Source organism: Oncorhynchus gorbuscha, linkage group LG25, assembly GCF_021184085.1.
Source record: "Oncorhynchus gorbuscha isolate QuinsamMale2020 ecotype Even-year linkage group LG25, OgorEven_v1.0, whole genome shotgun sequence".
NCBI lineage: Eukaryota > Metazoa > Chordata > Actinopteri > Salmoniformes > Salmonidae > Oncorhynchus > Oncorhynchus gorbuscha.
This window is the reverse complement of record NC_060197.1, coordinates 33,497,084-33,515,394: the sequence shown is the minus strand read 5'-3', so window position 1 is coordinate 33,515,394 and position 18,311 is coordinate 33,497,084. Positions and strand designations below refer to the sequence as shown.

Genomic DNA, 18,311 nt, shown 5'->3' with positions numbered 1-18,311 from the left:
GAACGACTGTCTTGAGTTGGAACTATACGGACCCTAATAGACGCAACGGACGCATGATCATCCAGCTTCGTGAAGGAAAGTCGCGGCGAGGCAAAGAGAGCGGAGCGAGGCTGCTGGGTCTTTCCTACGCTGCCGTGCTGACTTGTGTGATTTCGCAACGGAGGAAAACCCAGCAAAGACGTTCCCACTCAAGCCCGACTGTGCTATTTATTAGCCTGACAGGTTCTATAATTACAATCTTAACTGCAGTTTTCCAATCACATTACAGGCAAACGTTTATTATGGTTATAGCATTTTTGTTGTCTAGCAAACAGGCAATAAAACACAACCTCCATTACCGTATTGTCGTTTCGCTGCAAAAGGGAAGCGTGGTGAACTCAAAGAGTCTTCATGCTGATGCCTTACCTCATACACTATACTACCCTCATCTTACATACAGTGGAAGGTAATATACTGCTGCTGAAACTCAACTGAGAATAGATTCTTATTATTATCAGTGTATAATCAACAGACTGTGTGTGCAGTAAGTGTGGTGCAGTAAGGATACACAATTTCAAGAATCTAAAGATTATTTAAAAAAAATACATATATACATTTCCACAACTTTAGGAAAGTATTTTGAATGATAACAACCAAGTAAAACATTCACTACATGACCAAAAGTATGTGGACACCTACCCGTCGAACATTTCATTCCAAAATCATTGGCATTAATATGGGGTTGGTCCCCCCTTTGCTGCTATAACAGCCTCCACTCTTCTAAGAAGGCTTTCCACTAGATGCTGGAACATTTCTGCGGGGACTTGCTTCCATTCACCCACAAGACCATTAGTGAGGTTGGGGACTGATGTTGGGTGATTAGGCCTGTCATTGTATGCTGTATTGTTAAGATTTCCCTTCACTAGAACTGAGGGGACTAGCCTGAACCATAAAAAACAGCCCCAGACAATTATTCCTCATCCACCAAACTTTACAGTTGGCACTATGCATAGGGCAGGTAGTGTTCTCCTGACATCTGCCAAACCCAGATTATTCCGCCGGACTGCCAGATGGTGAAGTGCGATTCATCACTCCAGAGAACGCGTTACCACTGCTCCAGACTACAATGGCGGCGAGCTTTACACCACTCCAGACGATGCTTGGCATTGCGCATGGTGTTCTTAGGCTTGTGTGTGGCTGCTCAGCCATGGTAACCCATTTCATGAAGCTCCTGATGAACAGTTCTTGTGCTTACGTTGCTTCCAGAGGCAGTTTGGAACTCGGTAGTGAGTGTTGCAAATGAGGACAACACTTGGCGGTTACATTCTGTCAGCTTGTGTGGCCTACCACTTTGCGGCTGAGCTGTTGTTGCTCCTAGACGTTTCCACTTCACAATAACAGCACTTACAGTTGACTGGGGCCGCTCTAGCAGGGCAAAAAATGTACGAACTGACATGTTGTAAAGGTGGCATCCTATGACAGTGCCACGTTGAAAGTCACTGAACTGTTCAGTAAGACCATTCTACTGCCAATGCTTGTCTATGGAGATTGCATGGCTGTGTGACTCATTTCATACACCTGTCAGCAATGGGTGTGGCTGAAATAGACAAATCCACTCATTTGAAGGGCTGTCCACATACTTTTGTATATGTAGTGTATGAGAGCATCTGCTTCGAGTCAATGTCCATCCTTGGGATACGAGCAATATACCGAGAGGGCTTCAGATGTTTCGAGCCAATCATCCAAAGGATGTTAGCTACACAATGAAGCTTATTAATGCTGTCAAACAAGCTGCTAAAGCTTGACAGAGTTCTATAAGGCAGCTTTTGTATGTATTCACAACAGAACTAGAACCAGACATCAAAACATGCACTCGGGTCTACAATATAGGCTAGCGAATAGTGAAAGCAATCCACTCACAACATCTATTCATTGAGTTCTACCAGGTAATACAGTGACATGTCAGGTAGAATACATTGAATTGTTCTCCTCTTGGGAGACCATTTAAACAAGTTAATACAGATCTTTAGAGAAGGAATTGTGTGTAAGTAGCGACCTTGCAACTTGTGGAGACCATGCAGTCTTTGTTTCTTTGTGATTTCAAACATACATAAGAGACCTTGCAGTGTCAGACACAAGTGTGTCTTTTCACCTTGAAAGGGTGAAAAAGTGCTGTGCTTGGTTGTTGTGCCGAGTGACTGACATTTTAGCATTAGCGACATATTCCGCTATAGCTTGAAGGGGCAATCTGCCGTTCAAACCTTCATAACAGTATTGTCGTTTAGCAGTTCAGACAATAACTAAGCGGTCACCCCACAACCATTTTGGTAAATAGCTGAGGGATGGGGCTGTAACCACACATGTAACCACTCTCAAATTCACAGACAGAGAACTGACCATCCATAAAAAAAATGATAGTTTTAACCATGTTTTTTTTAGGCTCTACAGTGTTTGTTTACAATGACATTGTTTACAAAGGAAGGCGCAAAACCAGCTCATATTTTGTATTCTGACGGGGTAGAACTATTGAACTAGGCTTATGAGGCATGTATTTGTTAAATTCTTCAACAATCAACGGGTATGTATTATTCGTTTCAAAGTTGAAAAAAAAATTGGATGTAGCAACGGCAGATTGTCCCTTTAAAGCAGTGCTGCTGGCTAGCCTAGTGGCCATGCGACTAACTACACTAACGGTTTAGCAGCACTAATACTAAAAAAAGACAAATGGAAAACTTTGTTGTGGCAAATAAAGGAGTGAGTGACACCCATTGGCATCAGAATAGAAATATGAGGGAATCTGAAGGGACATGACACAAAATACACAAAGAAATAGGAACACAGAATGAATGGAAGAATGGGCAGGCCAAAGAAAAATGTTAATGCAGGGAATTTGCATCACAGAAGAAAATGGAGGAGCCATGAGGAGTCATGAGTTAAGGTATAATGTTGCCGTTTCAATAAAGCTTGGAAGTAAGCTAATGGAAAACAGGCACATTGAATTGTACCTATTTTGCATCTGACAAGTATATCTGGAATCTCGAATTACTTTCCGGTATACCTGCTTTACAGACCATGTACACTGATTTTAAAATGTAGATGCTTGAGGTAGAACATATAACAATGGCATAGTTACACATTTCAGTGCCTGACTTTTTCTTGTTTACAAATCCAATAATATGACACGTGTCCCATATATGGACATTCAGAGAATTACTAAATGTTGTTTCTTCGACTATGACTAATGTCAGGGTTGAGTAACGTGGATCTGTGCAATAGACCTAGACCTCTGCTAAAGACACATTCTACTCAGAGCATGATAATCAAATGAACAATAATGGATCCCATAGGGCTGATCCCAGATCTGTGCTTACCCTCGATCTCTCCTCCAGCTTGGTCATCATGACGATGTTGGCACTCCGCTGTTCCCAGATCATCCTCCAGAAGTCGCCAAACGTCTCAGGCAGCGAGCCCTGCGTGGCGATGTACGCATTCTGTTTCCTGTAGCCGTCAATGTAGTTGGAGTTGATGTAATCACTTCCAGGGATACCTTGGAAAGAGGAGGGAAAGGGATTAGAATGGTTGATGATGATGTGTGTGTGTGTGTGTGTGTGTGTGTGTGTGTGTGTGTGTGTGTGTGTGTGTGTGTGTGTGTGTGTGTGTGTGTGTGTGTGTGTGTGTGTGTGTGTGTGTGTGTGTGTGTGTGTGTGTGTGTGTGTGTGTGTGTGTGTGTGTGTGTGTGTGTGTGTGTGTGTGTGTGTGTGTGTGTGTGTGTGTGTGTGTGTGTGTGTGTGGAGAGTGATTAACCTTGGTTGTACGACACACAGGGAAAACGCAATGAGTGACACAAAACAGTGGCTTTAGCTTCAGAGGGATCAATAATGTTAGTCCATCCACTAGCAGGTACTGTGAAAGGTGAAGTCTCACTATGGTAGTGCTTACAGGTTTAGACCCCTGCTCGTCCGACTCAATACCTTCAGTTGTTTTGACAATAAACAACACTTAATCCTGACTGAGTTCTTTCAAACAAAAAAGGACACAACTCCAGTGTTAGTTTTCTTACTCAGGCACTACCCAGGCAAACAGTCTATACTGTGTTTTTCATTTAAGCTTTGCCATTGTGTGCCTTTTGTGTCATCTATCAACACAAAATGGCGGTCTACTTGTTGAAATACTGTGTCAATTGTTATCTTACTCTTGAATGTAACGATGATTCCAAAAAGAGCATTTCCGCTATCTACCGTGAACTTGAGAGATAGAGTTTGGCTTTCAAAAACGCCTTCTCCCCACCTCTCTCCTCAACCTCACAGAGAGAAAAACAAACAACAAAACCTCCTACTCTCCTCTTTTTTCACCGCTTGCTAAATGAAAGCGCCGTGGTCTTTTCCAATCCGCGAAGAGGAGAAGACGGAGCTGACAGTTAGTCAATGCTTCGGGACTGGCAGTTGAGGGCCCGGTGCACACATGGACGACGAAGATAAGTCTCATCTGCATGGGCGCCACGTTTCCACAGTCAACCCACCCACGCTCCAGCTCTCCTCCCTTCCCCTTTTCTCCCCAGGTAACGTATTTAGTACAAAAAAAAACAAAAAAAAGAATCTGAGCTCATTCAAACCCCAACATTTCTTACTCTTCTTTTCCTCCCTTCCTTTTCCCTCCTAAACATTTACATTACATTTACATTTAAGTCATTTAGCCCTTTATCCAGAGCGACTTTTCATTCACCTTATGACATCCAGTGGAACAGCCACTTTACAATAGTGCATCTTATTTTAAGGGGGGTGAGAAGGATTACTTTATCCTATCCTAGGTATTCCTTAAAGAGGTGGGGTTTCAGGTGTCTCTGGCTGTATAAACCCTTTAGTTCCATGTTCCATGATGGACAAGGGATAAAGACGATTAAGCCCCCAGCTTTCAAACTGGAAGGGAAAAAGAGACACTATCATGATTTAATGAAAACAAGAGTGTCTGGATGCATATTTGCTAAATGGTTTGTCGGAAGACAGCTGAAGTGTCACTCATGATTTGTGGAGAACGCAACCATCTGCTTGCAACACTTTCAATATCGTTATCAAGACAGAAACACAACTAATAATATGGCGCAGATATTAAAACTTGGCAAATGATCGAAGAATCACACACAAAATTGGCAGCTTGTCTTAAAACTGTCTGAAAGTGCCATGTGTGTTAGGAATTTTAATGGCTTTCCATTTATTTTGGTATTAATCCACACTGAAGTAACTTTTGGAAAAAGTTATCTTTCAGAGTACTAGGTTGGCCTGTAACCCCAGGCAAGAGGTCATGAGTCCATAAATGATGTGAGCTAGACCTTTAAAAAGGTTAACATTCACAACGCCGCAGGGCCAGAAGGATTACCAGGATGTATACTCAGAGCATGAACTGACCAGCTGGCAAGTGTTTTCACTGACATTTTCAACCTCCCTGACCCAGTCTGTAATACCTACATATTTCAAGCAGACCACCATAGTCCCTGTGCCCAAAAATTGCTCCTGAGTGGTACCGTGGTCTAAGCCACTGCATCTCAGTGCAAGAGGTGTCACTGCAGTATCTGGTTTGAATCCAGGCTGCATCACATCTGGCCACATCTGGCCGTACCATAGGGCGACGCACAATTGGCCCAGCATCGTCCGGGTTTGGCCGGGATAGGTCGGCATTGTAAATAAGAATTTGTTCTTAACTGACTTGTCTAGTTAAATAAAGGTTAAATTAAATTTTAAAAATTATCAAAAAAGCCAAGGTAACCTGTCTAAATGAGTATCACCTGTAGCACTCACATCTGTAGCCATGAAATGCTTTGAAAGGCTGGCCATGGCTCACATCAACCTCATCTTCATCACAGGCATCCTGGACTCACTCCAACAGATCCACAGATTACGCGATCTCTAATGCACTCCAGACTGCCCTTTCCCACTTGGACAAAAGGAACACGTTCGTGAGAATGCTGTTCACTGACTACAGCTCAGCGTTCAACATCATTGCGCAATCCAAGCTCACCACTAAGCTAAGGATCCTGGGATTAAACACATCCCTCTGCAACTGGATCCTGGACTTCCTGAAGGGTTGCCCCATGGTGGTGAAGCTAGGCAACAACACATCTGCCATGCTGACCCTCAACACAGGGGCCCCTTAGGGGTGCGTGCATAGTCCCCTGCTGTACTCCCTGTTTACCCACGACTGTGTGGCTGCGCATGACTCTCACACCATCATTAAGTTTTCCATCCTATCATCTCTTCCCTCTGCTCAAACCTTCTCCAACCTATCTCCTGATTCTGCCTCCTCAACCCTCCTCTCCTCCCTTTCTGCATCCTTTGACTCTCTATGTCCCCTATCTTCCAGGCCGGCTCGGTCCTCCCCTCCCGCTCCGTGGCTTGACGACTCAATGCGAGCTCACAGAACAGGGCTCCGGAAGGCCGAGCGGAAATGGAGGAAAACTCGCCTCCCTGCGGACCTGGCATCCTTTCACTCCCTCCTCTCTACATTTTCCTCCTCTGTCTCTGCTGCTAAAGCCACTTTCTACCACTCTAAATTCCAAGCATCTGCCTCTAACCCTAGGAAGCTCTTTGCCACATTCTCCTCCCTCCTGAATCCTCCTCCCCCCCTCCTCCCTCTCTACAGATGACTTTGCCAACCATTTTGAAAAGAAGATCGACGACATCCGATCCTCGTTTGCTAAGTCAAACAACACCGCTGGTTCTGCTCACACTGCCCTACCCTGTGCTCTGACCTCTTTCTCCCCTCTCTCCAGATGAAATCTCGCGTCTTGTGACGGCCGGCCGCCCAACAACCTGCCCGCTCGACCCTATCCCCTCCTCTCTTCTCCAGACCATTTCCGGAGACCTTCTCCCTTACCTCACCTCGCTCATCAACTTATCCCTGACCGCTGGCTACGTCCCTTCCGTCTTCAAGAGAGCGAGAGTTGCACCCCTTCTGAAAAAACCTACACTCGATCCCTCCGATGTCAACAACTACAGACCAGTATCCCTTCTTTCTTTTCTCTCCAAAACTCTTGAACGTGCCGTCCTTGGTCAGCTCTCCCGCTATCTCTCTCAGAATGACCTTCTTGATCCAAATCAGTCAGGTTTCAAGACTAGTCATTCAACTGAGACTGCTCTTCTCTGTATCACGGAGGCGCTCCGCACCGCTAAAGCTAACTCTCTCTCCTCTGCTCTCATCCTTCTAGACCTATCGGCTGCCTTCGATACTGTGAACCATCAGATCCTCCTCTCCACCCTCTCCGAGTTGGGCATCTCCGGCGCGGCCCACGCTTGGTTTGCGTCCTACCTGACAGGTCGCTCCTACCAGGTGGCGTGGCGAGAATCTGTCTCCTCACCACGCGCTCTCACCACTGGTGTCCCCCAGGGCTCTGTTCTAGGCCCTCTCCTATTCTCGCTATACACCAAGTCACTTGGCTCTGTCATAACCTCACATGGTCTCTCCTATCATTGCTATGCAGACGACACACAATTAATCTTCTCCTTTCCCCCTTCTGATGACCAGGTGGCGAATCGCATCTCTGCATGTCTGGCAGACATATCAGTGTGGATGACGGATCACCACCTCAAGCTGAACTTCGGCAAGACGGAGCTGCTCTTCCTCCCGGGGAAGGACTGCCCGTTCCATGATCTCGCCATCACGGTTGACAACTCCATTGTGTCCTCCTCCCAGAGCGCTAAGAACCTTGGCGTGATCCTGGACAACAAACTGTCGTTCTCAACTAACATCAAGGCGGTGGCCCGTTCCTGTAGGTTCATGCTCTACAACATCCGCAGAGTACGACCCTGCCTCACACAGGAAGCGGCGCAGGTCCTAATCCAGGCACTTGTCATCTCCCGTCTGGATTACTGCAACTCGCTGTTGGCTGGGCTCCCTGCCTGTGCCATTAAACCCCTACAACTCATCCAGAACGCCGCAGCCCATCTAGTGTTCAACCTTCCCAAGTTCTCTCACGTCACCCCGCTCCTCCGCTCTCTCCACTGGCTTCCAGTTGAAGCTCGCATCCGCTACAAGACCATGGTGCTTGCCTACGGAGCTGTGAGGGGAACGGCACCTCAGTACCTCCAGGCTCTGATCAGGCCCTACACCCAAATAAGGGCACTGCGTTCATCCACCTCTGGCCTGCTCGCCTCCCTACCACTGAGGAAGTACAGTTCCCGCTCAGCTCAGTCAAAACTGTTCGCTGCTCTGGCTCCCCAATGGTGGAACAAACTCCCTCACGACGCCAGGACAGCGGAGTCAATCACCACCTTCCGGAGACACCTGAAACCCCACCTCTTTAAGGAATACCTAGGATAGGATAAAGTAATCCTTCTCACCCCCCCCCCCCCTTAAAATATTTAGATGCACTATTGTAAAGTGGTTGTTCCACTGGATGTCATAAGGTGAATGCACCAATTTGTAAGTCGCTCTGGATAAGAGCGTCTGCTAAATGACTTAAATGTAATGTAAATGTAAGTTTGCAGGCGACATGACGGTGGTAGGAATGATCACCGACGACGATGAGACTGTCTACAGGGAGGTCAGAGATCTGGCAGTGTGGTGCCAGGATATAAACCTACGGTACGTCATCATTTGACAATCTGGACCCTCTCTTTCTAAAATTATTCGCCACCATTGTTGCAACCCCTATTACCAGTCTGTCTAATCTCACTTTTGTATCGTCCGAGATACCTAAAGATTGGAAAGCTGCCGCGGTCATCCCCCTCTTCAAAGTGGGTGACACTCTAGACCCAACTGTTACAGACCTATATCCATCCTGCCCTGCCTTTCTAAAGTCTTTGAAAGCCAAGTTAATAAACAGATCACTGATCATTTCGAATCCCACTGTACCGTCTCCGCTGTGCAATCCGGTTTCTGAGCTGGTCACCGGTGCACCTTAGCCGTGCTCAAGGTACTAAACGATATCATAACCGCCATCAATAAAAGACAGTACTATGGAGCCATCTTCATCGACCTGGCCAAGGCTTTCGACTCTGTCAATCACCACATTCTTATCGGCAGACTCAACAGCTTTGGTTTCTCAAATGACTGCCTCGCCTGGTTCACAAACTACTTCACAGATAGAGTTCAGTGTGTCAAATCGGAGGGCCTGTTTTCTGGACCTCTGGCAGTCTCTATGGGGGTGCCACAACGTTAAATTCTCAGGCCGACTATTTTCTGTGTATATATCAATGATGTCGCTCTTGCTGCGCCTCTACACAGACGACACCATTCTGTATACATCTGGCCCTTCTTTGGACAGTGTTAACAAACCTCTAAATGAGCTTCAATGCCATACAACACTCCTTCCGTGGCCTCAAACTGCTCTTAAATGCTAGTAAAACTAAATGCATGCTTTTCAACTGATCGCTGCCCGCATCTGCCCGCCCGACTAGCATCACTACTGGCCGTTCTGACTTAGAATATGTGGACAACTACAAGTACCTAGGTGTCTGGTTAGACTGTAAACTCTCAACAAAGCATCCTTCACTCATGCTGCCAAACATACCCTCATAAAACTGACCATCCTACCGATCCTCTACTTCGGCAATGTCATTTACATGATAGCCTCCAACACTCTACTCAGCAAACTGGATGCAGTCTATCACAGTGCCATCTGTTTTGTCACCAAAGCTCCATATACTACCCACCACTGCGACCTGTATGCTCTCATCGGCTGGCCCTCGCTACATATTCGTCGCCAGACCCACTGGCTCCAGGGCATCTATAAGTCTTTGCTAGGTAAAGCTCTGCCTTATCTCAGCTCACTGATCATGATAACACCCACCTGTAGAACGCGCTCCAGCAGCTATATCACCCTGGTCATCCCTAAAGCCAACACCTGCTTTGGCCGTTTTTCCTTCCAGTTCTCTGCTGCCAATGACGGGAACGAATTTCAAAAATTGCTGAAGTTGGAGACTTATATCTCCCTCACTAACTTCAAACATCAGATATCTGAGCAGCTAACCGATCGCTGCAGCTGTACACAGCCCATCTGTAAATAGCCCATCCTGTCACGTTCTGACCTTAGTTCCTTTATTATGTCTTTGTGTTAGTTTGGTCAGGGCGTTAGTTGGGGTGGGTAGTCTATGTTATTTTTCCTATGTTGTATTTCTGTGTTTGGCCTGGTATGGTTCTCAATCAGAGGCAGCTGTCGATCGTTGCCTCTGATTGAGAATCATACTTAGGTAGCCTGTTTTCCCCATTTTGGTTGTGGGTGATTATTTTCTGTATCAGTGTTTGCTCCATACGGGACTGTGTCGGTTTCCATTTATTCTCTTATTCTTTTGTTTTCTGTGTTCAGTTATATTTCATTAAAATTATATTATGGACACTTACCACGCTGCGCATTGGTCCGATCCTTCCTACTCCTCCTCAGGAGAGGAGGACAAAAACCGTTACACATCCAATCTACCTACCTCATCCCCATATTGTTTTTATTTACTTTTTTGCATACCCGTATTTCTACTTGCACATCATCATCTGCACATCTATCACTCCAGTGTTAATTTGCTAAATTGTAATTACTTCGCTACGGTGGCCTATTTATTGCCTTACCTCCTCACGCCATTTGCACACACTGTATATAGACTTTTTTTCTATTGTGTTCTGTTACTGACTATACATTTGTTTATTCCATGTGTAACACTGTGTCGTTGTTTGTGTCGCACTGCTTTACTTTATCTGGGCCAGGTCGTAGTTGTAAATGAGAACTTGTTCTCAACTGGCCTACCTGGTTAAATAAAGGAGAAATAAAAAATAAAAAAATAAGACTGGTCAACAGTAAGTTAAATAGTTAACCAATAGCTACCTGGAATATCTGCGTTGACCCTTTTTGAACTAATCTCCTTTGACTCATCATTTACGCTGCTTTTACTGTTTATTATCTATCCCGTTGCCTAGTTACTTTATCCGTATTTATATGTACATATCTACCACATTTACCTTGTACCCCTGCACATCGACTAGGTACTGGTACACATGTATATAAGTTATCGTTACTCATTGTGTATTTATTCCTCGTGTTATTATAAAATAATATAAATATACACTATTTCTAATTTCTTTCTCTCTGCATTGTTAGAAAAGGCTAGTAAGTAAGCATTTCACTGTTGGTCTACACCTGTTATTTACGAAGCATGTGACAAATAACGTTTGATGAGTTTGCTTCTCTCTGCTGCTACATCATCAACACTGCCTTCACAATTTCAACAATTGGAGAATAAACGGTATACCTGGGCTTTAAAAGCTCCCTGATCAAGCAACGGAAAACCGTGATTATGTTGTGATTCCCCACTTTTGGCTGCACTGACCTTTTGAGAAAGGGCTGGCCAGTGACTCAAGTCGGTCCACTTTGAACTGCGTCTCAACAGAGTTAAGAATAGAGTTCAGGGACGGCTTTGAAGCAGAGTACAGTGGAAAACTGACTATACAGATGTCTGCTTACATAATGTGTATTCATCTGGTGAGGAATGTCAAAATGAAAGGAGACATTTTGATGGATGGTTTGGAGTTCAAAGTGGGAGGAAGACACAAAGGTTGGCTAACTAAATGAAAGTCCTGTGGAAGCGTACAAATGACTTAATGAAGTGGTACTCATGTCTTACGGCACACAACAACAATAATATGATGTGGACATGATTAATGACTATGATAAATCAACAGATGATGCTAAACATGTGTTGGGACTGTTTATGACATCTGTTATAACACTATCATGACATCGTTATGTGTGGCCTGTAAGGACCGAGGGGTCAAGTTAAGTGTCACCCAATTCCCCTCTAGCATAGCCAATGCTAATAGTCTACCATACCCTTTACCACACATCAGGGGATTACAAAAGCAGCAGAGGAAAACTTCCTCCATTCCAATCTCGACAGTCAGTCGCTTGCTTTGGTGATCTACTTATGCAGACAAGTCCCTCGCGCCAAAATAACTCAATCAAAGTAAACAAAGAAGTCCTGGTCGCCAAAGGCTTTGTTCGGAGCTCCGAGGGGGAAGTCCCACAAGCCTGTCTGGCGGAGTAGCGGTTTCCTCCCTCACAAAGGCTTCGATGTGGGCTTACAGATGTGTGTTTATGCCTAGTTAATGGGATCCATCAACACTCTCAGCTGCATGGGCTTTCTGGGAGACTGCAAAGAGACTTCATCTGGTTTCTTCCCATTAGCATCCACTTACTGGGAGAGCAGAAGTCTGTTAATGTTTCTTTTTTTCTCATATTTCTTTTGTCTATGGGAAATGTAATGGAAATGGTTAGGTGTGTGTGTGTGTGTGTGTGTGTGTGTGTGTGTGTGTGTGTGTGTGTGTGTGTGTGTGTGTGTGTGTGTGTGTGTGTGTGTGTGTGTGTGTGTGTGTGTGTGTGTGTGTGTGTGTGTGTGTGTGTGTGTGTGTGTGTGTGTGTGTGTGTGTGTGTGTGTGTGTGTGTGTGTGTGTGTGTGTGTGTGTGTGTGAAGAGAGATGGATTAACTAGCTCTTCAAAAGAAATCACTGTTAGCTGAAACAAACTGCCGATAGAAATATATCACGCAGATATGCCTGAAAGAGTTCAGTTGAGGTCCTTTACAGGTTGAATAAAACATCATGGCTGACACTTGGGGAAGTGGAGGAAAAGCTTTGAGAGGGAAAAACCCCCCACTGATGATAACATACAATATTTATTAAGTAAATCCTCATATAGGAATGTTATTGAAATCTTAAATTGACCTGCAAAACGAGAGCAGTGTGTATATGATTTCATAGATAGCATAACTCAATGTATGCTAATACTCATAGGGGACAGAAGACAGTGGTATGGAAGTGGACTTACTCGACAGTCATTTCAAGCCAAGCTGCTTACCGTCAATAGCTGATAGCAGGACTCTGGAGTGGTCGTATGCTATCACGTTAGCATATCTGTTCTTTGGTTTGTTGACTTCCAGGTTGGAGTGTTCCCACGTGAACTGCTGCCCGGGGTCGATGGACTGTAAGTAGAGAGATCTTTTATTCATGACTTTCCTTTATAACTTATCACTTGTGCTCACGACCACCATTTAGCTCCATCTCCCAGAGCAGTACTACAGATTCGAACTAGGATCAATAATAATAATTCAGAGGATTAGCAAAAAAAAACATTTTATAGTACTGTGAAGATTCAGGAGACACATTTAAAGGGATAGTTCACCCAAATTACAACATTTCATATTGGTTTCCTTGCCCTGTAAGTAGCAGATGGACAAGGTATGACAGCAATCCATGCTTTGGTTTGGTTTACCTGGCCACTGTCTCCAAATATATATTGTTTTGCATTTGTGGCACAAAACCAATGCAAGTCAATATCCCGAATATATGTCATTTTTGTAATTTGGGTGAACTATGCCTTCAAGCTTGACGGTATTTACACTCTTCAGGATTATCAGCTTGAAACTCTAGGCCCGCGTTCCACTGCCTTAACTGCAATTTTCCAAAGCGTCCAGGGTTATTTTGGCATGTAGCATGACAGACATTTTGTGTAAGCGACAAGCCCTGGTAAGTGTAGCCGTCCCAAAGCTGGCTGGTGCATTCTAACGCCATCATTCCATATTATGCGTCCCTAAATATCCAGTGACGCATGCTCACATGCATCCTGTACACTGGTTCTGAAATGGAGAAGAGGGATAAACTGTACCATAAATACACTGTACAGTTTGCTTTCGCTGCCTCCGTGTCAGTGTATTTGGCCTCATCATATAGCACCTAACCTGAGCATGTGCAACCTTAGTTGAGTTCAATCGCATGACATTCTCAATTACTCTTAAAAAAATATGGGTGCTTTCACTTGCTAAAATGAATGGCACAATTAAAACATACGAATACATTCATAATGGGGTACAGCTATTTAATGTGAAATCAGATGAGGGTCATGGTTTTAACTGAGCCTCCTTTTTGTCAGTCTAAACTGAAGGATGGTTGGCGCTGTGTCCAAATGGCACCCTATTCATTATATAGTACACTACTATTGATTAGAGCCCTATGGGTTCAAAGGGGTATATAGTAGGGCACTATAAAAGGGAATAGGGTGCCATTTGGGATGCTCGCTTGGAATGATCAAAGGTCAAATAAGGGGTTCTTATATGTGTCCTGTTTCACTGCATGTACATGTGGGTGACCTGTACAAGAGTGAGATTAGAAATGGAAATGTTTGTTGCATTTCCCACTCCCCCCTGAGACACCCTCGGAGAGCAGGATCACGGCCAGGGATCATACATTATTGACGGATTAGCCATCATTGACGAAAGATGATCAATTTAGAGTTGAACGTTATTCACAACAACAACACACATTTAGCTTATTCAGAATTGTGAGGAAAAAGCATTCTTCACAATATTATAGCATTGATCGACCTCAACTTATTTACTTTTGTAACAAAATGTATTCCTACTCTTCCCTGTCTTTTGAAAATAGAATTTTGATAGGCATCTGCCCTGCCTGCAAGCAATGTTTGGGTTGACAAATTTCTAATTACAGTTGGCAGAGAAGCATACAATGGCTGGACATTGGTCTCAAAGGCCCGGAGAGAGAGTACGGTCTTCACGGCATGAAGGAAGAGGAAAAAACATGGCGGAATGTGTTGACTTTCAAATATGCTTTTAGTCAAAGGTCATTCTCTCTCTCTCTATTGGCTAGGATACGATAAGAGTCCACTATTTCTAGATTACGTTTTCCAAAAAGGCCATGTTTTCTCTCGACCATCCTTGGTCCATCTATCGGGTTAGTGTTTACGGTACACAGAAGAGCCGTACAGTTGAGTACAACCAAAAGAATCAGCAATCTAATCCTTTTATAGCTCTGTAAAGCCTGGATTGAAAACGATCCCTCAGTGTAAATAAATGGGCTATAAAATGTAATACCACTAGCCATTTGGGAGAAAACACCATGTTGTGAAAGATAGTGTTCCATTTCACATGTCAGAGGAAATATTGGGCTGTGTTCTTTAACGATCTGAGTCTCTAACTTTTAATGTTTCCAGTAAAGGAGTTATGAGCTGGATTATGCTTACTACTAGGAATAAAGGGTATTAGAAGCAGAAGGGCAGACAGAAGGCATAGAGAGGGAACATTTTTCAAATATGATTTAAAAGCATCCTTCCTTCCTCAATAGTAATAACTGATCTGGCAGTGACATGACATAATTGGTGAAATTAAGCTAGTGGAAATGTTGAAAATAACAACAACGAGGCTATATACAGGGGGTACTGTTACAGAGTCAATGAGCGGGGGCACCGGTTAGTCGAGTTAATATGTACAGTACATGTAGGTAGAGTTATTAAAGTGGCTATGTATAGATAATAGCAGAGAGTATCAGCAGCGCAAAAAGGGGGGGGGGGGCAATGCTAATAGTCTGGGTAGCCATTTGAATAGCTGTTCAGGAGGCTTATGGCTTGGGGGTAGAAGCTTTTTGGACCTAGACTTGGAGCACTGGTAATATATGCCATTTAGCAGACGCTTTTATCCAAAGCGACTTACCGTCATGTGTGCATACATTCTACGTATGGGTGGTCCCGGGGATCGAACCCACTACCCTGGCGTTACAAGCGCCATGCTCTACCAACTGAGCTACAGAAGGACCGCTTGCCATGTGGTAGCAGAGAGAATAGTCTATGACTAGGGTGGCTGGAGATTGACAATTTTTAGGGCCTTCCTCTAACACCGCCTGGGATAGAGGTCCTGGATGGCAGGAAGCTTGGCCCCAGTGATGTACTGGGCGGTACGCACTACCCTCTGTAGTGCCTTGCGGTCGGAGGCCAAGCAGATGCCATAACAAGATGTGATGCAACCAGTCAGCAGGATGCTCTCGATGGTGCAGCTGTAGAACCTTTTGCGGATCTGAGGACCTATGCCAAATATTTTCAGTCTCCGGAGAGTGAACAGGCTTTGTCATGCCCCCTTGACTTAGTGTTAAGAGCATGTGAACGTTGTGAGTAAGACCAAATCCCAGCTGTGTGACATTCATTATCTGAATAATTTACACTGTGGGACCAGAATGCTGTGTGAGCCAGTGAGCCACAAACTTTTGGCTAAGCTGACATATTTTCATCCAAATACAGTACCAGTCAAAAGTTTGGACACAGCTACTCATTCAAGGGTTTTTCTTTATTTGTACTATTTACATTGTAGAATAATAGTGAAGACGTCAAAACTATGAAATCACACATCAAGTAGTAACCTAAAAAGTGTTAAACAACTCAAAATATATGTTATATTTGAAATTCTTCAAAGTAGTCACCCGGAATGCATTTCAATTAACAGGTGTACCTTGTTGAAAGTACATTTGTGGAATATCTTTCCTTCTTAACTTCTTTGAGATAGGGGGCGCTCTTTTAATTTTTGGATAAAAAACGTTCCCGTTTTAAACAATATATTTTGTCACGAAAAGATGCTCGACTATGCATGTAATTGACAGCTTTGGAATGAAAAAACTCTGACGTTTCCAAAATGGCAAAGATATTATCTATGAGTGCCCCAGAACTAATGCTAGAGGCGAAACCAAGATGAAATTTCATACAGGAAATACCCCAGATTCTGAAGGCGCTGTGTTCCAATGTCTCCTTTTATGGCTGTGAATGCGCCAGGAATGAGCCTGCACTTTCTGTCGTTTCCCCAAGGTGTCTGCACCATTGTGACGTATTTGTAGGCATATCATTGGAAGATTGACCATAAGAGACTACATTTACCAGGTGTCCGCCCGGTGTCCTGCGTCTAAATTATTGCGTAATCTCCAGGTCCATGCGTGTTCCATTTCTTCAGAGGAGAAACCAAACTGCCACGAATGATTTATCATCGATAGATATGTGAAAAACACCTTGAGGATTGGTTCTAAACTACGTTTGCCATGTTTCTGTCGATATTATGGAGTTAATTTGGAAAAAAGTTTGCGTTGTAATGACTTAATTTTCGTTTTTTTTTTCTTACCCAAACGTGATGAACAAAACGGGGTGATTTGTCCTACACAAATAATATTTTTGGAAAAACTGAACATTTGCTATCTAATTGAGAGTCTCCTCATTGAAAACATCTGAAGTTCTTCAAAGGTAAATTATTTTATTTTAATACTTTTTTTTGTTTTTATGAAAATGTTGCATGCTGAATGCCAGGCTTAATGCTATGCTAGGCTATCAATACTCTTACACAAAAGCATATTTTGAAAATCTGAGATGACAGTGTTGTTACCAAAAGGCTAAGCTTGAGAGCTAATATATTTATTTCATTTCATTTGCGATTTTCATGAATAGTTAACGTTGCGTTATGGTAATGAGCTTGAGGCTATAAATAGGATCCCGGATACGGGATTGCTCGTCGCAACAGGTTAATGCATTTGAGCCAATCAAATGTGTTATGACAAGGTAGGGTTGGTATACAGAAGATTTACCTATTTGGTAAAACACCAAGTTCATATTATGGCAAGAACAGCTCAAACAAGCATAAGAGAAACGACAGTCCATCATTACTTTAAGACACATGAAGGTCAGTCAATGCGGAGCATTTCAAGAACTTTGAAAGTTTCTTCAAGTGCAGTTGCAAAAACCATCAAGCGCTATGATGAAACTGGCTCTCATGAGGACCGCCACAGGAAAGGAAGACCCAGAGTTTCCTCTGCTGCAGAGGATAAGTTCATTGGACTTAACTGCAACTCAGATTGCAGCCCAAATAAATGGTTCAAGTAACAGACACATCTCAACATCAACTGTTCAGAGGAGACTATGTGAATCAGGCCTTCATGGTCAAATTGCTGCAAAGAAACCACAACTGAAGGACACCAATAAGAATAAGAGACTTGCTTGGGCCATGAAAAACAAGCAACGGACATTAGACCGGTTTAAATCTGTCCATTGGTCTGGAGTCCAAATGGGATATTTTTGGTTCCAACCACCGTTTCTTTGTGAGACGCAGAGTAGGTGAACAGATGATCTCCACATGTGTGGTTCCCACCGTGAAGCATGGAGGAGGAGGAGGTATGATGGTGTGGGGGTGCTTGCTGGTGACACTGTCTGTAATTTATTTAGAATTCAAGGCACATTTACATTACATTACATTTAAGTCATTTAGCAGACGCTCTTATCCAGAGCGACTTACAAATTTAACCAGCATTCTGCAGCAATACGCCATCCCATCTGGTTTGCGCTTAGTGGGACTATCATTTGTTTTTCAACAGGACAATGGCCCAACACACCTCCAGGCTGTGTAAGGGCTATTTGACCAAGAAGTAGAGTGCTGAAGTGCTACATCAGATGACCTGACCTCCACAATTCCCTGACCTCAACCCAATTGAGATGGTTTGGGATGAGTCTGACTGCAGAGTTAAGGAAAAGCAGCCAACAAGTGCTC

At 43.9% G+C, this 18,311-nt stretch overlaps 1 protein-coding gene across 21 annotated transcripts in view; it reads right to left on the bottom strand.

Annotated features, from left to right (window-relative positions):
- The window catches only part of LOC124014436 (receptor-type tyrosine-protein phosphatase delta-like), a 611,657-nt gene that overhangs the window by 23,438 nt on the left and 569,908 nt on the right, over window positions 1-18,311 (bottom strand). For all 21 annotated transcript variants that reach the window (XM_046329399.1, XM_046329396.1, XM_046329395.1 and 18 more), the window contains 2 exons: window positions 12,809-12,932; window positions 3,351-3,526 (listed from right to left, as the gene is read on the bottom strand). In XM_046329399.1, the coding sequence (XP_046185355.1) occupies window positions 3,351-3,526; window positions 12,809-12,932 (300 nt within the window). The remainder of the gene's footprint in view (window positions 1-3,350; window positions 3,527-12,808; window positions 12,933-18,311) is intronic.